The sequence below is a fragment of the Typopeltis vanoorti genome, chromosome 20 (genome assembly GCF_054136105.1).
Source record: "Typopeltis vanoorti isolate ZY-2024b chromosome 20, IOZ_Tvanoo_1.0, whole genome shotgun sequence".
In the NCBI taxonomy this organism is placed as follows: Eukaryota; Metazoa; Arthropoda; class Arachnida; order Uropygi; family Thelyphonidae; genus Typopeltis; species Typopeltis vanoorti.
In genome coordinates this window covers 11,316,228-11,342,705 of record NC_143568.1, presented here as the reverse complement: position 1 = coordinate 11,342,705, position 26,478 = coordinate 11,316,228, and the positions used below count along the sequence as shown (strand labels likewise).

Here is a 26,478-nt window from a genome sequence, read left to right as displayed (position 1 = left end):
CCAAGGTGTTCCATGAAATTTTCAGGATTTGTGAAGTGTTCCGTCGTAGGAAAAGTTTAGGAAACTCTGAATTATCCTATTATCAGAATGGATTCTCCTTGACATGCGCAGAAGTGTCGAAAGGCCTCGTTTCTGTGTGCGTACTATACCGCATAACTTCAAATCTGCATAAAAAGAGACCCGAGTGTACGTTAGTTAAGTAAAACTGACACCATTACGTGTATTTGGTTCTTTCCAAATCATTGACAAGATCGAATCTTTTTATTCAAACTGTCTACAAGACGTGCAGCAATAACAAATAGTTCCTTTATTTTTGTTTCATTTATTTTCAGCTCTTTCAAACCAAGTAATGCAAGTATGCGGTCCTTCCTTTCAAGTGTTGTTGTCCCTCTCTCTGATCAGTAATTGTAAACAAACACCGTCCTCGTGCCTCTAACTTTTGAATTTAACATAATCATAAATTAAAGAAACTAGATTGAAAGACGTTTGTTGCATGCAAGTGAGAACTATAATAGACTAATTTACGTTTACGGTATCCCTTGATAAGACAGCTTCAGTAGTATTCATGCCTATGTTCATAATATTAAACTATCATAATAACTAGAGTTAGGGCGAATAATGTCAATTTTTAGCATTATTGCTCATAATCCATGATAAAATGTTCCAAAGCCTATGAAAAGTGTACATATTTGTACAAAGAGGGAAAAATCATTACATAATGGATTGCAGATTTAGATTTTGCATATTGAAATGCTTAGAATCACATAAATTACAAAACAATCGTTTTAAGTTTCGCAATGACTGAAACGTATTCTATAATTTTCTCGAAGAAAATAATCAGTTGCTGTTTTAGTGCATTATTGATTTCTCGACTCCTAATTGACACACCCATTAATATGCAATAGGTTTATAACCCCTTGTGTTGGGGGGATTAATATTAAATAAGTAATGGGTAAGTAGCGGATGAGCATTATGAGTAATTTCAGTTCAGGTAATATAGATGGATTTTAGAAATATCATGTAATAAGGGATTTCAGTTTTGGAACTCTTGGGAACAAATGGCGCATGTGGTTGAAGGAATACGAGGATGATCAGTTTTGGATTTGGTAATAGTGTCAGAGGATGTGATTGATACTTTCTTTCTTGCCTCTATCTGATGAAGATCATTTAATGCTGCTAGGGAGTTACAGAGGCATGGGAAGTCTTAAAGAGAAAGGAATTGATGTGTAATTACAAAGCAGATGGTCGCAATAATCTTAGAAACCAGCTTAAAGCAGTACCATGTATGGGGGGGGGTGAGAAAAATAAATATGTGATAAAATGGATAACTATGGCCATAAGGTAGGAATTGCAGATGAAAAAGAAATTACGAACAGAAGGTTAAGGGGTAAGATGAAGAACAATTGCATGAGGAATATAAAGTTCAAACCAGAAGGTCGACTAGTATAATAAGGAAGGAAAAATTAGAATTTGAACGGCGACTAGAACTATAGTCGATTAGTGAATAGATGCAATTTCGCCGTGAGTTTTAAAGCAAGTATGCTAAGGAACTAACAGTGCCGCTGACTTGGCTGTCACTGCAAGTTTTGCAACTGGAAAATTCTCTAAAGAGTAAAAAAAGATGGTGAGATAATGGAATTACAGAACGGAGACACATCAATTATAGACCACTTTATATTCTCTGGTTGTTAATATTTTGGAGAAAAATTGATCAGCACGGATTTGTTAAGAAGATGCTCTCGTTTTAGTGATCTAGTTACTTTTTTATAATAAAGTAACAAAAGTAATTAATGACTGAAATGCATACACCGTAATTTTTCTAGCTTCTGCAAAAGCATTTGACAAGTGTTTACACAAATTGATATTTAAGTTGCAACTATACGGTTGATATATCAGGTTTAGTAGAATGGATTAGGAATTGGTTGTCTGATAAGTATCGAAAATGCGTGGGGAATCAGTATCAGGAGGAAGGGAGGGGAAGTCGCCACTGGAGGTTCTACAGAGCTCAGTACTAAGATATTACTGTTCAACTTTTATGTCAACGACATTTGACGAGTGCACTTAAACATTCAGTTGTTTGCAGATGATGTGAAACTAGGGAGGATTATTAAATATTGTACCGATAGTGGCTTTTCAGGATAAAACGAAGCTGGAAACGTGAACAGATTGAGATGATATTTTGACATTGTTGGCGTAAGAGTGTAAACTTTGAGATCCATAGATTAGAAACTGATACTTGACTAGAAGAAGTGGATGATGCTTTTATGGGATGAGAGTAAAGAGAAATTTAAATTCATATTAAAATTTGAAATTCATATGAAGGAACGTATTGAGAGTTAGTAGAACACAACTCAAGGTTCTGCTGCTGGTATCATGTTGTGGGGCATGTTCTGTTAGTATGGAATGGTTCCATGATACTGCTGGAAGGTGGGATGTCCTTCAAAGGAATATCTGAACATCGCTTCAGATAAAGTCCATCCTTTAATGTGTTGACTTTTTATCCAGCAGGTGATGGTTATTTCATTGACGATAATGCTACTGTCTATCGCATAAGAATTGCTCAGCGAGCAGGACGACGACTTCCACCATCTTCCCTGACCACCGCAAAGTCCGTATCTGAACCCCGATTGAGAATGTGTGGGACATTTTAGAGAGACAAATCCCAGAGAAAAATCCTTTTCCATCGAATGATTCAGTTAAAGGGCTGCCTGGTGAATGCTTGTATGTTGTAGGCATACACTGCTTGGAAAGAAGTCAATGGACACCATGGTGTGAGGAATAAACAGCCATGACACCTGCCTTAATAAGATGTAGGAATCCTTTCGCTGTAATGACTGCAGCAATCCTGCAGGGCACACTTTCCACCAAGCGTACGATAGCGATCAATGGAAATTATGGCCATTCTTACAAACACGTGATGAGGTCCGGAAGTGTTGTGGGGTAACTCGGCTCTCCAGCTCATCCCACAGATCTTCGATAGGGGTTGAGATCAGGGTTCTGTGGTGACGTTCATGTCCACAAACCATGCAGTTATCAGCAGCAGCCATATGACACGGTGCATTGGTTTGCTGAAAGAGACAATGGTCAGTTCCGTAGAAACGCTACAAAGTAGTAATCAATACATTGCCCAGAATGTTCAGATACTTCTCCGAGTTCAGTTTTCGTGGCACCACAAACAAAGGTCTGAGGCCGTCATAAAATCACACCGTCACCTCTAAATTTCATAGTTGGGGTTATGTATTGTGGTAAGAGACATTCACCGGGCAACTGCAACACCCATCTATCTGGTCAGTAAAGGGTGTAGCGTGATTCCTCGTTCCATAACACAATACTCTTTGCACTACTGAAGACGACGCTGCATGTTAGTTCGGGTAATGTGGGACTTGCATATTGTGGTCCTACCATAGAAACCTATGTTGTAACCCTTAGTTCTGAATGTCTTTATGCAGATTCGTGTTCTAGTCGATGCCCGGAACTCCGCATTCAACGTGTTGGCTGACGAATGGCGGTGTTTACATATTATCTTCGTAGCACTCTACGGTCACCTTCAGTGAGTGTGGTGGTGGTGTTTTCCACTGCAGGTAGCACTTGCAGTTGACTCTCTGCGCTTCCATCTCATGTATGGTATCACTGATTATTGACTCGGGTTGGCCCATTTTGTCAACAATTTGCCGAACAGATAGGCCTGCAACATGGCATCCTGTCACAACGCCTCTTTCAAATTCCACCGGTTTCCTTCTCACAGCCATTTCACCTAGACACAGTCGCACCTACTTGGGAGCATTATATACCTCCAATTTAGACTGTAACGAGTCTCCCCCCCCCATGTTGCATTTTGCCCATGCGGGGGGGAAGAGGAGTCCGTTGATGACTTCTTTCCAAGCAGCATAGATGCAATCCAACACCTTGTGGAAAACGGCATATGTGCTTTAATTCGTGCTAAAGGAGTTCCAACACGGCATTAAATAAGTTTCTAATGCAATAAAAAGAAAAGGAAAGCAGGTCGCGTTTTGAATGATTTTGTTTTTATTTATTGATTCTTTCATTATTATAATACATTCACCTGTCATTCTGCATACCCCGTAAACCAGCATTAGTGAATCTAATATAAGTTCACTTTCTAACATATTTTATCACATTTTTCAGGTTGATTTTTGCATGTGAATTAAGTTTAAATTTTGATATCATTAAAGACTTGATAGATCTCATAAAGCAAAGCGAAATTTTAATTCGTGAAGTTTGTTTCTGATAACAACATTAACAAAAAATAAATAGGAACTCTATATGAGAAGTTAATGTAGTTCAGTAAAACACCATGTAATACTAATGCCGAATTACTTATGCTTAATGCAGTTTTTATCAAAATAGAAAAAGTGTAGCAATACTAATCACTTTTCAGGGAAGGAACTATACACGCAGTAAGACCACACTAAATTTTATTCTTTTAAATTAGACTTAATGACGGCATACAATGTGGTTTGAGTTTCTTTCGTTTTCAGCAAGATTTTTAAAAATTATCTTCCAATGAATCATTTATAATAAATCTGTTCAATTGTGTAATTAAATTATCGACATTAAATTTTTGGAGATAATTACGAGATTCGGACTAAAAATATAGTAGTCATTTTATGCAGAAATTTTTCAACTTTATTTCAGCGACTGTTGCAGATATATGATTGGTCAAGTGTGCTCGAAAAAACACTTGAATGGGTGGACATATGGAAAATATTATCGAACTGGATTTCCATTCTTTGACGATTACAATGAATTAGCACATTATTTGCTTTTTTGTTTGTTTGTTGTTTACAGCAGAAAGAAGGGAAAAAAAAAGGGTGAACACGACAGAAAATATGGATTTCATAGCCGAATAAGAAACTCAAAGAGTTTCATGCCGAATATAGAAACTATATAAAGTTCGGTGAGACCAAGCGTAAGCAAATACCTGGATAGCGCGTCAGGTGTTGCACTATCCAGGTATTTGCTTACGCTTGGTCTCGCCGAACTTGATATAGTTTCTTATTCGGCTATTAAACAATATGGGATGTAATATCCCTTAACTTAAATAAGTTCATGTCGCTGAATTGAAGCCTCTGGCTCTTCATCTAATTAATAAAATACTTTATTTTTTAAATACGATATATAAATAATGGATTGAAACATAATAAAGATGATAAAATAAATTTGGAAATTCAATCAAATTATATGCAAAATGAACGAAACAATATACCTACTTTATTTTGTTAACCGTTACGAAATTGTGCACACTTAACGCTATGTAATGAATAGTATAATAACCCTCATGACGGTCATATGATGTGGATAACACATTTTTTCTTTCACGTAGCATGTGAGAGCCTCCGTAGTTCATTCACTATCGAAATTCCTTTCGGTTGGAAAGACATTGATTCGAATCCCGTCTAGGACGCGAAGAACTTTTATCAGAGGTTTTCAAACGAAGGTGAGTTATCCTGTGTCATTCGTGGGTGGCAGGGTTTTTCCTCTCCAACATTAGTTTTTCATTATGCAAAACAGGAAAGCCGGCCAAAAGAACGCACACAATTTACAGATATACCTGATAATGCTGATAGGATTAACTACCCTACTGTAAGCATGAAGCAAATTTTTAAGATGGCAAGTTACTTGACCGTGACTGGTCATCGAGCCTAATACGAAAAGGGAAGATGGGATGAGCATATATTTAAAGTCAGGCGATGTAATCATTTTTTAGTGTGTGCTGTGGTCTTGCTGCAAATTTTCTAGTGCCACAATTCTAGACCCCCTCCCCCCCAGATGAAAGGTCGTTATAAGATCGATTCTAATAGTCGACTAGAGGTGCTTTTTTCTAGGGCCTGTTATCAGTATATTTTCGATTTAAACGAAACAAGCAGCGAAAGAACAGTGGTAGAAATATTCCAGATGAATCCAAATCGGAGTACCTATCAATACTTGAGGTAGAAAAGCTATCAGAAGCCAGAAGGTCGAATTCTAGGAGTAGAGCTTAGTTTACATCCATAAAACGAGGAATAAAACTGAATGTGAGAATTACAGAGGAATTTTTCCTAAGGTGTCCAAATGAGATTTATGCAAGCTTACTTGAGAAAAGAATAAGAAAAATTGCGGAAGAAATACTCGGAGAAGAATAATCTGGGTTCTGACCAATTAGAGGTTGTTAAGATCAGATTTTCATTTTACAATAATTCATGAGAGAAATCGTGGTAATAAAAAAAAATCTATATTTAAGTTTTGTAGATCTGGAAAAGCATGACAAAGTATCAAGAGAAAAGCTTTTTAGAATTTTATACGGGTAAATTGGAACATTATACAGATCTATACATAGTCTGTATTTAGGCTGTAAGTCAGCCTTTAGAATCGAAGGAGATACAGGAAAACTGTTTCCATGTAAAATCAGCTATGAGATAATGATGCACTCTATCTCCACTGATCATGTATGGAAATTATCATCATGATTATCATTATGATGATAATTTCCTAGTTCTGGCGCGTAGACAAGTATGTTTTATTTATTTTTTTATAGGTCCGAAATCCTAGTAACTAATTTTTAACCCTACATGTGAAGAAGTAGTACACTATTTTCGACAGTAGTGCGAATGTCGGGTTTAGTATCACATGACGACGAGAATAGTCAACGCAGATGCTTCTAAAATCATCAATAGCCATGGTTTCAGCTGTTGGTGATGGCTGAAGATGGACACTAGCTACATATCTATTAGAAAAGACGTTAGACCATTTTAAAAGAAAAAAAATCTGAATATGGCCTATTATTATAATAAAAAGTAGTTACATTTATTGCAACATTTACATAGAATATTACATGTATAATAATAATAACTGTCCGCGCAGTTAGCCTAGTGGCTGTGCGCTTCGCAACCATATGCCTGGGAAAGGAGTGTCCTAGGTTCGATTCTCGTCGGAGACGTAAGGAGCTCAAGGATCTTCTTCAGCCAAGTTAGCCGGTCTTGGACAGTAGGATGAAAACCCACAAGCAGGCAAACCGGCCCCGTGAACACACTGACTACAGTCATGAATACCTCCAATAGGGATGCAGCAGAGGAGTGGCGCGCTGGCTGCATTATTTCGCCGTGATTCCTCATTAGGAGGAGACCTAACCGTCTGAAGCAGATGGAAAGGAGAGATAGAATAATAATAATTAATAATAATTAGAAATAAATTTATATTTACATCGTCATAGTTATATACATAATCATTATTAGAGAAGTTTGTATCAGAGTTATCCCGAAATTATTGTTACTATTGAGTGGCATAACTTATGAAAGGTGAAATTATTATAATCACAATTCTATCTAAATGGTATTAGCGAAGTTTCTTCAGTTTTTTTTTTTTTTTTGAAGATACCGTAGTAACTAATTGATGATTTATTATCCCTTAATCGTATTGCATGATGCACTTGCCATCTATTTGTAATTTCAGCGTAAACGTTCCAAAGGATATTCTTAAGATCTTTTGCGTGGAATCATTTGATGGTTCGCTGGAAGTGCATTTAAGGTATATAAGCAGCTTCTTACTGCTTGGCTATAGTTGTTCCTGTGCTGGAGATGTATTGCCTTATGTGTTGACGAAAGACTTAATTTGATTCTCGTGTTGTGCTTTATTTATTCGTATGGAGTGTCCTCCCTCGTCCCTATTGGGGCGAGTTGAGCCCCCTCGGGGGAGTTAACTATTTATGGCTGTAGATCCCTGTGTTCATGGGGGCCGGTTTGCCTGCTTGCGGGATGAAAAACCCTAAATAAACTGGGGGAAAAACCCTGCTGTCCACGCCCAAGACCGGCTAACTTGGCTATGGCTGAGGAAGATCCTTAAGCTCCTCACGTCGGCGACGGGAATCGAACCTAGGACACTCCTTCCCGAGGCATACGGTTGCGAAGCGCACATCCACTAGGCTAACCGCGTGGACCCGTGTTGTGCTATATTCTTCGTATTAGTGCCCGTAGCATTACCCTGCAGTGTCGTAAAGAAGGAATATTAAGAATCTTTTGTGTCGCTAGATCACTTTCTATTGCCTGTGAAGAATTGTTATATTTGAAACTTGCCATTCGTTCAATCTCTCTCTCTCAAATTATTCAGTTATTGTATTTTACTCAGACCATAACGGATTATTGCTTCACTCAAAGAAATTGTATGTCAGAGCTTTGATATTGGGTGGGATTATATCTCTAATTCGGAAGTTTCTCTTCAATATTTTTTAAAATTGTTATTTATTATTATTTTATTTATTTTTGAAGGTAAACAATATGTCCGTGAAAGCCAAGGTATTTTGCTGTTGTGACCTGCGTCATGGCAATACACGAGCATTTGCCTTAACTGCAGTCTGTTTCATGGCAAATTATTGTCTCTTCATTAGCTGTTGATTAAAGTCTGGGATTTTTAATCGGCATCAAACGTGAGTTTCCTCTGTTGAGGTGAATGGAATTATGGAACCGTTTGAAAGTTGATTTATATCTTCGTGTGCTTGTTCTACGTCTTTCTTATCGTCTCGCATGACAGTGTCGTGTCATCTGCATGTTGAAGTTAGTGACCGTTTATGGGCATTATATGGATCCATTTATGTAACTATTAAATAACGTAGGAGACAAAATGGCTCCTTTTTTTTTTTTTTTTTTGCAAACCATAGTATGTTTGATAATACAAGTTATTATTATTACATAGTATGTAATAATAATAACTCGATTCGTTCGGTAGGTAGGTATGTTACAGCACATTAGTATATTACATATCATACAGGTTGAAAAACAAAAGTAAAGCAAGCAACGTTTCATAAGCTAGTTAGGATATAAAATTAAAATTGTGAAAGATTTGGCATTGTAAAGTTAATGGAAGTAGTGAAGTGAAGCTTGTAAAAATACAAAAGACATAACACATTTCAATGCTTTTATTGACAATAAAAGATCATGTTCTGGGTCGTCATAATACATTGCAAACCGGCGTGCAATCAAATGGCACTCACCGAAAGACCAAAGCTGTACAGACGCGGAGTTTCTATCTACAGGCTTACAGTAGAAAACAGATAAGGGAAAGTCATAAAATTTACATATTTCTAGGATAACAAAACACTTTAGACAGTGTTCGGTCAACTTAGGCTAGGCTAAAGGATGGGATAGGTTAGACTACATAAATTTAGTCAACTACTGACGATCAAGAATACCGCTGCTTTAATATTACCTTTCCACAACGTCTTTGATCAACGTGATTGTGGCACTGGCTCACAAGGGATGAAATAATAGCATAAAAGTTTAAGTACTGAAAATCGGAAAAATAATAATAAATATTTATTTATTTTAAAATTGCTACGTTTGAGCGAGACATCCTTTATTTTTTACGTTAACACTTTCATTTCCTAAAAACTGTAATTTAAAAATATCATCATGAGGAATTTTGTGAAAGTGAAGTTCCTAAGAAACACTTTAAAGTATTCGTTTTTAGATCTTTCAATTTTAATAGCTAAATACAGATATTTTTTTCCTTATAACTATAGCGATAATTCTAAACTATATATGTTTATTCCATATAAATTTATTTGTTCTTTTCCTCTAACAAAATATATTTTTTTTGCTTTCAGTCACGAGTTATTATTATTTGGTATATTGTTATATATTGAGAACACTTAGTATATAATATAATAATTATACACTTACTACACTAATCCAGATGTGACTTGCGTAGTGTTTAACTTAAAGTTATCCTATTTGCATTTGGATTATTGGCTTATTCAGCAGTTTTAATATTCATCATACTGTACAGGAGCATATATTTGCTTATTATTTTGGGGATGCTACACTATTCCATCAGTTACATTTTTGTAATTGATGGAATAGTGTACTTAAATGATGGCGCATGCATGTTAAGATAAATGGATCAGATCATTTAGATATCAGTTATAATTTTATAATTGTTTGCTATTTCTAATTGTTCTGCGAAAATGCTATGCTTAATCCTCATTTTCATGCGATAACACAGTAAGTTACTTGTGATCAAAACGAAAACACAAATATGGAAATTTTTCAAACTACTTCAGGTCTCCAATAAGCGGTGGTGGCCACACACCAGGTGATGAAATTCATCGCCTGCCTAAAGGCAATCACAAACACTCATGCTGGGATTCGAACTTGCAGCCTCTTGGTTGGAGAGTGGATACAATAACCACTCGGTCAACAAGGCCGATACAAAAAGTCAATACTTAAAAGTTAGCACATAATAATATAACATAGTTATCTTTAATATTCACTGAAATAAAATGTCTTATTCTATATCTTGCGTGTTATGAATATTTGCATTAGTGTGTATTGTATTTTGGTTAGGAAGTTTGCAAAATGCTTTGAGTTACATTATTTTATTCTTATACGTGTTTTATTTATCATATTATACCTTAGTATGCTATGCTATAAAACTATCCAACTGATTTTTGTTAATACTATTAATGTTTTTTTTTTTTTTCTGAACCATAAGAACATACTTTGAAACATATTTGATGAGTTGTTACTTGATATATTTAAAAAATGACAATGAATAGTACTTCATTGCAAACGTTTATTACATAAAAAAGTGATAGCTGGTATAATTTCTAGTCTGAATTTCTAATCAAATCCATCGAGGGCAATATATAGTAAAATTGTATTCAGAAGGCATAATTGTGTAAAATTAAAACTTCATTTGAATGTCAGAATTTCAACCCTTGTGCGCAACAGTGCTAATATTGACCCGTTTCACGATGATCGATCGAATTTCAAACACAACAACGCGCATTTTCTCTAACAGTACAGCCCCATCATTTACTACTTAAACAAGATCACAGACAAAGGTGGAACCCTGCTTTATCTCCCAGCGTGTTCCAAAAGACAGTAAGGCCTTGAATACTCTAAGAAGAACGTTATCAACCTTATGTCTTTTCTACCTCACCGTACAGCGCGCATTTTATAGCAACACGTGTAACTAACTACCAGGGCTAATCATTACTCTATTGTAAGCTCTACAAGTTTTATACAGCAGAGACAGATCTTTAAGTCTATAACGGAATGCACAACCTTCTCTAGGGGATTCCCTGGGTTGGTGCAAAAGAGAACAGGGAGTTGAAAACATTGCCTTCAACGAGAATTACGCCATCTTATAAACGATACTGTATTATTATATTATATTATATATATATATTTTATAAACGTGTCTGATGGAAACAGGCAGTGGGCTTTGATCAATACGTTTCATACTATCTCTGGGGTATGGGGAGGGGAGGCGGCTGGCTGTGAGCTACCTGTTTTTCGTGTTGAGATCTGTTGACATTATAAATATGTCTATACTTTGGATCTTTAAACACCCTGTTGTCTCATACTGGTCCCATGGACTGGTTTGTGGCAAGCCACAAATTGGTAAATGTAATCACAACTAAGGTTTCTACTAGGAAAATTGTATTTACATGATTTGAAATATAACGACAACTGATGACCTTAACATGGCACTTATAAAGAGGACAACAAATGTCTAGGCACCAGTTTTCCTCCTTGTGCTTGGAACAAAATAAAATCATCATATTTAAAAATTAAAAAGTAATTTAAAATAGAATTTCAATATCTAACAAGTATATGCAAATTTATACAAACAAAATTTAACTGATTGTTTTTGTATTATCGATGGAAATTTTGAAACGTGTTATTTACTTTACTTACTTCTTAGGACTTTGTGTATTATGAAAGTGTATTACAGTAAATTGAAGAACTTTGCTTTAAAAAAAAAAATCATTGACAGTTTTGATCATTAAGTAAGAGGAACATTTTCATACTAAAGAATATTTGTAAAAGCTTATGTTTTATGTTTCATGAACATAAAACATAAGCTTTATGGCTTTATGTTTCATGAACTTAGCACTGTTATTAATATTGTAACACATTCTATATAATCCTAAAATAATTTCTCAATAAATCTAACAATTTAAAAGCTAGTTAAACAAAAGAAAAAAAAAATCTTGGTTGGTTACAAAGTTCATTAAAATTTCTGTATTAAGAAGTTTTAGTCATAGGTCCAATAAAAACATACTAACTTTTGGAATTTCTTGCAAATGAGTTTTGTATAAGTTAATTTAATTTTTGGAAGAAATCACTTTCCTATAGTGGATCATTTGACGTCTAGATTTATTATTGTACAGACTGCATAATTGTTCACTATTCCCTCACCACCACCTCGACTGTGCATAATTTGCAAAATTCGGCGTATAGCAGACCAGTATAATCGAAAATATTTTTTTCCCCAGTGTACTATGAGAACAGAAATATAACTGCATTTAAGCTACAGAGATGGATGGTAATATTATTGGTATTGTGTGCTCAGTATGTGTATAGTTTTATACATAACGCGTGAATTAAAAAAAAACAATAAAAAAATAAATAAAATATAAATAATAATAAATAAAAAATAAAATAATAAATAAATATTAAGGAATTCAAGTGCTGATTTTATTGAAGGAATGACTAAGCTTCACACCTTGCGGGTTTTGGAATATATTTCGTTTCTCTACGTTATCAAATAAACAAACAAACCTAAAACAACAGGACAAAATTCACACTGCGAAGGCTATTATCAGTTAATAAAATATACTTGACTGACGTCCTGAATTGATATAACAGCTGTTCAAGCACATTGTAATTTCCAGATTACACGGATTTGTCCACAACCAATTTATCGAGATCCGTATGTAAACTATTATGAACTCTTTTGGAACAAACTATACCTCAAATTAAGTACTTGATAGATTTCATCGAAAAAAATTGTCCACACGAACTTATTAGTGAGTTGAACAAAACACTCTCGTCGTCTTTACAAATGTACTACAAGCGGAACCTTATCTCAATTGCTGAAAAAGTTTTACTGGATATAATCCACATTTCTTTAACAGTTGTTTCTTCGCATATATATTAGGCATAATTACGATCAAGTAGACGTTCACGAAAAAAGAAAAGAAAAAGATCCTGGCTTTCATACCTATATATGAATATATATTCATAGAATGACTTTCCCGCAGAGAAATCTTTTATTTCATATCTCTAATGTGATACATCTGAAAATAGTTTATAATTAGTAACATGATACATGACTGCTATTTCTAGTCCATGGAAGTGACCCTGTACATTCAAGTAACAAGTTTGCGCCATCCAACCCGCAAATTTAACGTCATTTGTGCCGAAATCAAGGTCCTAGAAAAACAGAAACGGTAACCTATGTCCGTTATATTGACAAGAGCTACAATATCTGTATTGCATTGGCGAAGAATCTTTATTAAAGCATCATACGGCGAAAGCTTAAAAAAGCCAGTCAAAAATCCCATCACACAAAAAGGAAACCGCATAGTTTTATAAAGGATCAGCAAATTTACAACATAGCGTGAACCATATTACAATACGTCCTCAATTTTGAGCATAATATAGAGGTAGCGTATAGTCCTGAGCAGGCTCTTTCTGCTTATTCGATAAAAAAAAAAAAAAAAAACTCATAGAAGAGAAGACTAGGAATGGTTAAGAATTTATTCCCTTGGAGAGGCTTACGTGGGAAGATTATACTGTGTATGATAATATCAGACAAAATTAACACTTCTCTCATGTCATTAATGCCTTTCCCAAAAGAAAAAAAAAAGAATTTGTTCCCTGTCTGAACTGTAATTTCACTGACGGATGATCTTAAACAGACTTAGATTATCATCAGAGAGTGCAACTATCTGATATGGATCGGACAGATTAGCATTGCGCACGCGCACAAACACAGACATACACAGGCAGCTAGCTAGGTGGCTCTACCAGGCTTGCTATGGGTGGAACTTGCCACTAACGGTTTACTTTAATCTGAAATATTCTGTAAATTGCTTTATCGCCTTGCAGTGTTCTTTTTATTATTTTATTTTTTTGTTCTGCTGCTTTTTGTTTATTATCTGTATAACTTTGAGGAAGCTGAAAACAGTTTAGCGAAACGCGAATAGATGTGTATCTTAGTCGTCTAAGAAGCTGTGTAAAAAAAAAAGTACCGGATATTAGGCCCTGATAATAAATGACTTCGGAAGCATGGAACCCATTCATTTAAATATATAGTCCGACCGCATAAGCGAGAACTATCGTTGGCAGACTGCCAAGAAGAGTCCATTCACGTTGAAGGGGAGAAAGAAATAAGGCGATGTACGAATTAGTCACCAACACGCGAAATCACGTGCTTTATACGTAAAATTTTCGGTTATACAAGCAAAATAGTTACTACTTTAAAACTACAATGATGATAAGAGAGAAGTTAATTTTCCGATGTGTAATAATAAACACTCATCCCACAATACGGATTGATTACACTATTATTGGAATGGATTCTCCGTCTTTTGACATGCGCAGAAGTGTCGAAGGATCTCGTATCTGTGGGCGTGCTATAATTCATTCTGATTAATCATTCGGCGTCTGTTAACTTCACTATTTTAACGCGAGAATAGGGAATATGTATCAGAGTTAGTTTTGAATTACGGCCTAAGCAACTAAGGCTGTAAGACCAGTGTTATGTATAGTAATTGCGTGTGTTCTTCTGGCCGGTTTGTCTGTTCTGAGAGATTCAAAAACTCTCCCACCTTCATATGAGGCAGCAGAATATATCAGAAAAAAATTCAGTGATGTACGTGTACTTCATTTTGAAGAAACAAAAAAGAACCATCCTGATTGTATAGTATAGATGTAAATGCTGATATATATATATATATATATCCATCGTAATTTGCTGGTTTGCTGTAAAATAGCATAAAGTAGGGGTAGTTATGATGCAAATGATACTAGTTACTGGCACTTCAATACTGACGTGCCAGCAACTAGCCTCTGTGAATACTATCGTTTTAAATAATTATTTATCTAATGATTAAGTAATCATTAGCTATTAGTTTTTAATTTTTCTAAAATATTTATAAATTACTAACAAAATCGAAAACAAAGTAGGATAAAATGTGAACCGCTCTTATAAATACAAGAGTATATAATATCTTTCACAAATAGAAGAAATTCGCTTTTGAAACGGGAGTAAAAAATTTGTGCACCATCTACTATTTGTTATTCTACTCTCCCCATTAATAATTATGACATTACTTTTCTTGACATTTGTGCGGTTTCGGGTTCTCTGAGATGTGTGGTTTTAAATCGCCACTTATTGAATTAGTGAATCTGCGATCCTTGATTCTCACTTGAACAATCGTACGTACAAACTGAAACACATGCTATTTTCTGGCACACTAATCGCAGGAGCTTTCAGAAATCAATACTAACAGAATAAAATATGAGTTATCTTTTTACTGTGTTTTATACACACACAGTTTGTTATCACTGATCATTAAAAGTAATGACACTGTCATCGGTACAGTATATTCTCCGTAACGAATGTTTAAGTTTTTGTAACAGTGTACCATAATGAAATCTAGAATTAAAATTATAAAGAAGTATAGTATATCTGCAATCTTTGTAAAACTTTATCCTGAAAAGATATACCATAGTTAAAACTGAAATTGAGGGAGAATATGCCCCCCACACACACACAAAAAAAAGATTAATACAAACCTAAAACTGTATTTCGTCGTATGTTTATGGAAAATAATGTTGCTATTGTTTGGCAATGTCAAACAATAGCAACTATGGCTATGAGGCCTGTATATTATGTCTGCTAACGGCATGTTTGAACCCATGTCTTTCCAGCCGACGATTATCTTCGATGGGCTGAGTTGTTTTGCATTTGTCTTTGTATTATGTCTGTCAACTGCGTGCGAAGAAGAATGCCGTCTCCGTAGCAGTAGATACCGACTGTGGAAATTAAAATATACATAATAACTATGACTTCGTTACATTTTTAACGATATTATTAAATCAGTTATTTCCAGCTATCGTTTCGATATTTTGAATCGTTCAAAAAGTTTTAAAAAAAGTACATTAATGCTGGCACAATTCCCCTTTCTAATGAATTTCGCCTGTTCTGTACCATTAAGAACTATAATATATATATATATATATTATATTAATAAAATCATTTTATCATTATTTCCTATAGGACAAATTAACATGATATATGAAATAAATTAGCCATTAACTTGTCATATTTAGATGCAGGTGCAACTGGAGAAAATGGACATGATTTCTTCCAAAATTAAATTCCAATTGCCAAAGAAATATACCAAATTCTAATGTATTTAGAGTAATGAGTTGTGATAATTGCTTACACTTAACAATATTACAATCTCTTTTAACAATTATATGGATTGTAATATAGTACTGAATATATTTTATATATATGCCATATATTTGAGCCAGTTTATTTATCAAAATACTCATGAATATCTGTTTCAGTTCTTCATAAAAATAATGTTTTCTTAAAGTGATGATTAGAATCCAGTTGTCATCTGCTTATGCAAAGAAATTTAACGATTACATCAAATTGTTATAATGCCGACTTCTTTCATCCATGGCATAGGCTAAAATATGCGTGGTTAATACTACTTTTCTGAATGTGTAAACAAGAAAGAAATTAATTTCACGCATGTAATTCTGCCGTTCCTATTTTAAGGTAGTTAATTTATATTTATAGTAATGAATATTTTAGTGACAGATATAATTAGGCTGTTAGTGATTTGTAAATTGACTGAATGCATATTTCAGATGAAGAATAGAAAAATATTAAGAAAAATATTAAAACGAGGACCGCATTAAGTAAAAATTCTCTGAATAAAGATTGACTTCTCTATTTGAAATATATATAAAAAAAGCACTCAATTTATAAATGCGTTATAGAGATGCTGTGAATATGTTGCATGATAAAAGTTCATTATTTTTAAAAAATTATATCGTATAATACTATTTTAAAAATATTTGATATGGAACCAAAATGAATTTTTGTGATTGATTTCGCTAAGGAAATAATGCAGTACATATATTCAAAATGCATATGTGTATTGTGCTTTGTAAGTTTTTTTTTTCCGGTTGACATATTTCTTTATTCTTTTCTATAGCGTGTTCTAACATAATATATTCACTTTAATTTGAACATAAGTGATATCTCTTTCTTTATTATATATGCCTTAATATTTGAGGTATGGGACCTCTCTATCCTTCCTTAATTCTGTGCTGCAAGAAGCTAATAAAGCTTCATTATTATTCAGTATAAGGACACTTTTGTGTTCTTTATATTAAATAATAATGACCTTTGCCTGTGTATTGCAATATATATATATATATATAATAAGTATTTGTTATGAAACAGGTTTATGTTAACAGTTCTTTTTTAAATTAGTAACTCAATATTATGCTGCATGTTGTGCTGACAGATGTTTTAACATCACGTTATCATTTATATATATATATATATAATCTGCTTCATATTTTTGTGTGCATTGTGACACAATAAAGCCACAAAAGAAAACAAAGACTAGAAAATTTCTATTCTTACGAGTTAAAGAGAAGGAGAATAAAGTCAACAGATCTCTGAAATACTCAACTCACTGGAGGCATTACGTATGGTCATCAACATTGCTAAAATTTAAAAAACCAAACACAAAAATTACATTTCAAAGTGAATTCTGACCACCCTTTCTGCAAAAATGCAGAATATTTGATATATTTTATCACACTTTAAACCATTCCGAAATCCGCTTTTCTATACTCACTTGCAACATTATACATAAATAACACTCAATATAAACGGTGTCTTATTGTTCATTGACGTGTGATGAAACTTTTATGTGGTACCTTCTCTCAACGAAAACAGTCCTCGACCCTTTATTCATCATGTCTTTCAAAATTAACAGTTGGTCTTGTTCAGTCTATTTACAAGTGATGAGGACAACGTAAAACATTACATGCAGCAAATTAGCTTGACACTACCAACGTGATAATTCCACACATTAGCAACGACGACGTCAGTAGTTCCAAGCACTATGAACATTCTACTAGTTTGTTTTATATCACATTTTTTCTGTATTGTTTTAAATTCTTTCCACTAAGATAGCATTAGAACAGATGTACCGTTATGGGCTTGAGATTGTTATGACCGTTGAAGAATGACGTCTGTTTTGAATAAAATTACTTTGCGAAGTATAAATAATATTTCCATCTTATTGATGATGCTCTGCAAGTATATGATAAGCAAACATAACAAAGGGTGTTTCATGAGCCTCGCATGACGTACTCGTCCTTGGTGTGTATATTATATATATATGTGGCAGCCTTGATTTGCTGGGCCATTAAATATTGCACAAGAGTAAAACTCTGGAATGGGTTCGACAGCATAACCGGAAATGTCGCTATACACGAAGATGCTTTTATTCACAAAGCTTCACTGTTTTTTCTGAAGCAAGATGAAATGAATATTGTGCTGTTTATTGTGTTGAACACTCTTCATAGTTTATGTTTTCCTCCTGGATACAAGTGCGCTTTGATACACTCTTGGCGTAAATATCATTTCTTCACTGGATTTTCACAACACGAATGAAAATATCGGTTTCAGCAGAAAAAATGTATAGTATATGCTGCGATTTATTTACACTCATCATGATATAAAACAGGCATCAGTTCATTGTTTCTGATTTTTGATGATTTGGCAGCCTTCAGGATCTCACCCATCCATTAGGATGTTGGCTGAAAGAGAATGAAATATGTTCAAGAAACTAAAGCACACTGGGAATCTAAATTTAGATATCAAATACACAAAATAAACACTAATTAAGTGATATTTCTGATGTAAAAGTGAACTGATTTCCATTCACTCTTTAATTATATTATGGACCGGTATAAGATGCAAAATTTTCTTAACCTTCGCTTAAAGAAACAAAGTTGCAAAATTTAGAGTAGCATGTACAAAACAAGGACACATTGACATATTTATGAGAAACACATACAATTATTGTTTATTATTTATGCAAGGTTTACTTAGTATATGCATTATCCATATTAGGGAAAGATAAAATTCTAAAATAACTTGAAATACTTTACTTATGTTTCAGTTTTTATTTGTTCACTTTCTGTTTGGTACTCATGTTATTATTTTCTTTTCTGTTTTTTGCCATCAATTATTCAGTATTAATGAGACACGCACATTAAAAATGTATATGAAGTACGTTGAAATTGTGCTCAGACTTGAGCATGTTGAAAAGGGTGAAGGATCAACGATGGAATCTGTTACTTCATTCAGTTGGTGAGTAGACATTGCTTATAGAAACAAGTAAAAATGATATCCATGGAATAACAGAAAAAAATTTCATTGAAAGAAGATGAATGCTAGAAAGCGACCAGTTATTGAATGCGTTCATATTTTTAAATGTGGATTAACAGTAGGAGCAAGTTTACGGAAAGGAGATACGGTGTGTATTGAAAGTTTTCTCTAATTGTGAAATTGACCACTCTACTGGAACATTAAACTCCAGATGAAAAAATATGCACAAAAAAAAGTTTAAACTTGTATCATAGTGAAAATAAGTAAACCTTTTATAAAAAGAAATAAAGACATTAGATTTGTTGGCCAATTAATATTACAAAAATGATAATTTTACTTCATATTTTAACGATCACAAAACAACTTTCACTCCAAATAAGAAGCTCATTAAAATATTTTACACAGGCTCTTCCCACTGAAAAGTTGAGGGGTTTTAATCTACGTCACATTTCAGAAACAGTCTTGGACCAGAACCTCCTTCTCCTATGGCATGAACTAGAAAAATTAAAATTTGGCATATCGGTATATTGCTTTATCATCATTATCTTAAATCAACTTAAAGAATGGACTTTCATTCCTCACAACAAAATAAAATCATTATGTTTTACATCCATTCAGCCATCCATCCTCGAGATGGGCATCGAGGTCCGTAATCAGGGACTGATTTTAATTTTGTAGAATGTGGCCCATATGCTATTCTCTTTTTATTTCCACAGAGTAACGGATTTGTTCGTAATCCTTTATAATTTCAATTGTACGAGCAAGGAATCCTCTATCCTTCCTACAGAAAGTAGGAAGACAGCTTTTAAATGGCCGAGAACAAAGTGGAATAAATAAACTTTTTTTTTAAACACGAGCAATTTTTTCCAAGATTCTTTTCCACACAAGGAATTATTATACGGTAAATATTTTCAGGTGAAGCCTGTCCGATAATATAATTAGTTGACGCTTTATTTTTGTAGAACTGCTAGGTAAGTAAAAGATGTACTATATATGCTTTGAAGCAGTCATATTCTATAAATAAATAAATTTGCATATTCTATAAATATGCAAATATACATACTGGTGATGATTTACCACGACTTTCTTTAGATAAGATAAGCCACGTTAAACTTTTATTGGAAGATTAAGTCCCTTGACTATCCATGGTGATATTTATGATTATACATGCGAAGCTTTGCGATTCGGCGTCCTTTTCACAAAGACTCCTGTCGTGACTCTTAATGAGAGAGACTTATTATTAGACAAATGTTATCTCTACCATAGAAGATATATCTTAATTTCTCTAGAGTACCAAGTGAATACTAAGTCCCAAATTATTAGGGAGGCAGAAATCTTCATATTAGATCTTCCTATAGAGCAAGTATTACGGAAAATCTCAGTTTGAGAAAGAGAAACATCATTAAGCTTGTTTATTAAACAGCGAAGTCAGAAACTTTCAGAGATTGTACAATCATATCTCTGGTGAATGAATATTATATAGTCTGCAGTCTCGTATATATGAATATGAAGAATATCATTTCAGCAAAACATCTTTTTAATGGCTTTTCTTTTAGTGTTACACGGTGATCAGCATTCATTTTCGAAATTATGGATTTTACATAAATTCTACTATGGATAAAAAGAGTTATTCTAACACGGTTCTAGAATCCATAAGTTCGAAAATGAATCTTTTTAATGGCCTTAGCGGTTTTACAATAAATATAGTTGACTAATTGCGTTTCCAGGAAAACCTCATCTGAAAATATTCACTGCTTAATATAAAACCCCTTATAGGAAAGGAACTTCAGAGAAAATTGCTCATTATTTTTAAAAAAGTTTAATTATTTCACTTTCTACTCCCAATTTAGAAAGTTGACTGCATTCTCTCCGTCTACTAAGGATAAAATTTACCCTAGGTCTCTTCCGGCAGGTTACGGGAAAGTATTATGGGCAAATTATTATGCGCGGTACGCTAACTACTGGACTTTGCAGGCTGGCTCTCTCTCTCTCTCTCTATATATATATATATATATGTGTGTGTGTGTGTATATATATATATATATATATATATATATACACACACACACACACACACACACACACGAATACTCGATATAATAGGCATTCTGGCATGCAAATTCCGAGTACCCAATAGAAATTGACGTACCACTCAATATGTCCGCACATAACACAAATTGCTCATCTCTATAAAAACATTGGTTCACCCACATTATTCTATTCCCGTTTTTGGTTTGCTCAGTGGGTTACCCACATACCCAATACCTTTAGGATGGCAGGTCATCATCGTTGACGTGTGATTCTTTGAGATGCAGGTTCGTTGGACAATTTGAAGCTGGGAAGATGGCATGTTTTCTTAATTTACGAAGTGCCATCTCGGCATTATGGACGCTGTTTCAGGAGACAGGAACCATTACTAGAAAAACTAGCTGAGGTCACAGGAGGGATACATCAACCAGAAAGATCTCTGTCTGGCTGTAATAACAAGACGAAGCCCTATTACCGTTCAGCAACTGTCTGTTGAGGTTGCTACGGTGAAAGCATTTCCAACCGCACTGTGTTAAGAAGGCTACGATTCAAGCGTAGACGCTATTTAACACTTTCATTGCCAAGCTGAAAATTGGAATTTCGTGTGGTGGCCAAATTTTTTTTATTTTTTTATTTAGTTAGCGACGTCCACGCGATAACGCGTGATCGGCCGTTTGGTGAGAACTCGCATCGCGTGATGGCGCGATATCGTTAATTGCCAAGCTGAAAATTGGAATTTCGAGTGGTGGCCAGCTTTTTTTATTTATTTTTCAGTTAGATAACGACGTCCACGCGATAACGCGTGATCGGCCGTTTGGTGAGAACTCGCATCGCGGGATATCGCGTGTTTGGCAATGAACGTGTTAAGGAAGACAATGATTTGTATCCCATTAACCACAAACTACCTCACAGCTCGTTGAAGCTGCTGCCATGAACATTGACTTGAAGTCCTGACAAATGGTATACAATTCTGTGATGAGTCCAGTTTTAGCCTACAAAGGTTTTTAGGCATTGTTTGTTCTGGAGGGAACGAAGAATGTGGCACCCCCCCCCCCCTCCTGAACAACAGAAGGGGACACTTACAGGAGAGGCAATGTTCTCGTATGGAGCCAAATAATGATCAACGACCGCTGAACCTATTCGTATTTTTGACAGGGATACTGTAACTACTCAGAGGTATCGAGAACAGAATCGTTGAACCATATATGCGACTTTGTAGGGGTGCGGTTGGCAGATTTTCTTTTCATACAATTCCACTCCTCATAGAGCTCAAATGATGGAGATGTATCCTGGTGTAAGAATGGGATTTGTTGCCACAAAGTGTTATAGACACCCTTATATCGACCATGGTCCAGCTGTCAAGTTTGTTTAGCCGTTAGAGAAGGGGTCATATGCCATGCTGTTATGTGACCATATTTTCGAGCATACTATGTCGACTTCTATAATGTGATCTTTTTTGGTAATTCTTATACACTCGTATGTAATGTCCATTTTACCTGTCGACATTTCTCTCTGTTTCCTCACGTCATTGTTATTGTATTGTGCACCACCATACCAACGTTTTTCTGCTTCTTCGAAATTGCACCAGTTACACCACATTTTTAGTGTTTTGCTCATTTTGTCGAGTAGTATATCAGACGTGATAATGTATGGCATGCTATAACTCCAGTCTATAGTTTAATGAGGTTAAATACATACATGTATAATAGTTGTTCTCAGTACAGCTGTGTTTTGCAATAACAAAGTGACTTTTCAGTGCTTTCAAAATTTTAGGAGTGAAATTGGGAACGGATTACTTTAAACATGTATAACTATGCATTGTTGCATGCAGAGGGTAAAAGAAAAAAATGTGTTTGTTGTAGCCACAAAGAACAAGATTTTTTTCAAACATATTTGCAGAATATACCAAAACGATCTGAGAATTTTAACAGTAGTTGTTTTTGAAAAGTATAACATTAATAATAATAGTAACGGAAGATAGCCATGCTTGATACGTCATTTGACGCTTATGTTTTTTCACATAATTAAGCATAAGTCATTCACTGTTGAGCAAAGTTTTTAGATCTTACCGGCGTAATCGGGGTCTGCTAAGTTTTTCTGCAGAGACTTCCAAATGTCATGTATTATGAGGCCCTGATTCCTGTTTAAGGCGCCATGTGATCTTATTACTTCTGAGGATTCCTTAAATGTCCTTACCTAGAAGACAATATCCATAGAGATTGGATTATCTTGTAGGTAAAGCATCGAAGCAGATGCCCAGTTCATTTCGTCAAGTCTTTACACATTTTCTCAAAATGTGTAAAGTAAGACCACGATTAACTTTGCTTTTAAATTAGATGTTGCTTCGGTGTTTTCAAAATTTTTTTACAGTTTAATTTATAGATGCTTTTCCCCAAGAACATGGAATCTTGTTCACTGTAGGGTATTTTTCAAAACGAACGCTTTCTTTCGGTTAAACGTAGAGCATTTTGTAAGGTGCAGAGTTTAAAAGCATCGTTAAAAATTGCGATTATGTCTCGAAAAGCATATATATGGCAAGAAAATGGAACCTCACAGAAGAGTAATTATTTAGTAACTTTTTTGAGTAATCATTTTAAAGAAACTTGTGAAATTGAAGATTAATTTCATTTTCTCTTTATTTCATCATCTTTAAGAATTGTGGAAGCTCTATTTTTTTAAGTTGTGACGAATCAGAGTTTTTGTTATGGATGATGAAAGGATATGACGTGGAAGAATCATCCTGTATGGATTGGCTTTATTGCCCCTCATATTTATTATTATTAAAATTTCTAAATATGGAAATTTGTTCTTCTTTTCAGTTTCTAGTGTGAACTTATTTTTAGGGTGACACTTATTAAAGAAATAAACAAAATCATCAAGGATTTAAACTTTGCTTCAAACGATAAATATCGTCACATTTGCCACGATAAGTGTGGCTTTGGTGGTAGTTGGTGACAGTTTCAAAATTTTCCATGTATAAATTAGCTGTAGGAGTTGATAGGAAGGGGACCCCGTCGTCTATTTCCAGAAACAGTATTTCTGGAAATAAAACTTTCCTCCAAACAAAAAAAGATGATTGATGGCAATGTTCGAAAAGATTTGTGGTGTACATTGAAAATAAATCTTCAAGAATAGTGCCGGATTCTTCAATAGAATCTTTTATGAATAATGACACCACGTCTACACTGGCTAAATATCATTCGGGTTGATTTGAATGTCCAGTTGAGAAGCTTTGATAAGTATTTAGAGAGAAGGTGGATTAGTGGACTTATTTTACTATTGGACGAAGAGGAATACCAGTTTAACTTTTCGGCTGTGTTAAAGAAGACATTTTTTCAATTTACAGTGATTGCTCAGCAATTATTACATAGCTTCATATGAATCTAAGTATGATGTGAGTATGCCATAATATTATTCTCTTACGAAATTTTCTTTCTTTAGCTAAAGAAAGAAAGCTTGTATTCATAACATCATATATGGACACAAGCACTGTATGAAATAAGTAATAACGCAACTATGAACATAAGATGAAACAAGTAATAAACATTATATTATATTATATTATGCTATGCTATGCGACATACTTATAAGCATTATTAAAGTGTGAGGGGGGTAATTCAAGACGAGATATAGCTCTGAAAGGACGGTATATTGTTTACTAGAAATACTTGAAAAGCCGAGAACAGAATAAAAAAAAAACGGCCGGCATATTTTGAAATCACAGTTATTTAAACAATTTGGATTAGATTAATCATTAACAAAAGTAATGCGTATCTGATTTTGATAAAGCTTTAAGATAATATGTTGATTTATATATTTTAAGACAGATCAGTGAATTAAAATGAATTCTTATGAATATCTTTGATGGTTACAGAATATATTTATAAATGGTGTTCACATTTCTGAAAAGCAACGTAAAATGCATACGAACCTGCACTAAGTATATATAGAAATTATGGCAGCGAATTGTTCTTCTGAAGTTGAGTTCTCTCATCTATTGTGAGAAGTTAAGTCAAACTTGTGGGCTAGTTTATTGTTTAACACGTAAACAAGTAGGGTTGTTAAAACAGCTCTATTATTTTATAAATGCTAAAATCATTTCTTATTAAGCACTTGTAAATGTCACAACTGTTTAAGAAGCAGAATGAGATTAGGCTACGAAAATCCAACCCTTCGTTTTAAGGAATTTCAGAGATTATTCGGTTGAGATGGGAATAAAATTTTCTCTAAAATAGCCCATCTTAAAGAACAATGTTTTGTTTATTTTCTGCTATGATCTAAAGAAAAGTCATCCGAAAATAAAATGTATGGAGTTTGAATACTAATGCAACATCTAAATTTGAAATTTATCCAATCGAAGAACTTACATTGGCGTAGCGAAGTCCTGTAAGGCTTGTTTCACAGAGGAAAAGACATTTTTGTTCTCTTCTTTATAATTATCAGTGCAGAGAGATTGAAGCTTGTTGAGGTACGTGTCAAAGTTGTCAGCCGTAGGCTTTTCGTCAAAGTTCGGTAAACGTACGTGGTCCAGGAGGGAAATAAAATTGTTCCGAAGAGACTCGTAGTATTCCGATAGGTGGCTCGACTTCTGGGACAGGGAAATGTTGTCCTGCTAAAGTAGGGAAAAAAGACATGAATCAGATCAACGGAAGCGGAGTTTTTTCAGTTTATCTTTTAGGCTTTTTTATTTGATGATGATGATAAAAGATTTCATTTAATATAATTGTCATGGATTTATGTGTAAGTATTCTGCTCTACGTGGTTTTACCCTACCTTGGCAAGAAATAGAGAGGAAAATTGCTTTAATTTAAAACGACATATTTATATTATATTTATTTTAATATTTATATTTATATATACTTATATAAATATTTATAAAGATGCTTAAAGTAGGCATATTCCTCATACTCCACCATAAATTCAGCAAGCAGATGAAAAAGCAGAGGCTCAAATTTTCCTTGAAAATATGTCTCACTTTTATTCACGCTACAAAATAACTGCAATGGATAGTAGGTTCGATAAATCTTATTGCTGGCTGACAAATGGACAGGGACTTCGAAAATAAAGTATCATTACTTAAACTTAGAGCCTAAATTTAAGTTTATAATAATATTAAATAATGATGTAGTAACTCTTCCAAAACTAAATTAGAAAAAAAAAAAGAATTCTTACATTGTGGAGACGTGTATGAAGCAAGAATGGCCCTGAATGGGACTGTAAATTTCCCAG

General features: G+C 34.2%; 1 protein-coding gene across 1 annotated transcript in view; it reads right to left on the bottom strand.

The window, feature by feature from the left end:
- Positions 1–18,616: 18,616 nt before the first annotated feature.
- LOC150095225 (myelin transcription factor 1-like) overlaps positions 18,617–26,478 on the bottom strand; it is a 171,412-nt gene continuing 163,550 nt past the window's right edge. Inside the window, 2 exon segments of the mRNA XM_090410624.1 lie at positions 18,617–18,647; positions 25,617–25,858. Coding sequence (XP_090266750.1) covers positions 18,617–18,647; positions 25,617–25,858 — 273 coding nt within the window.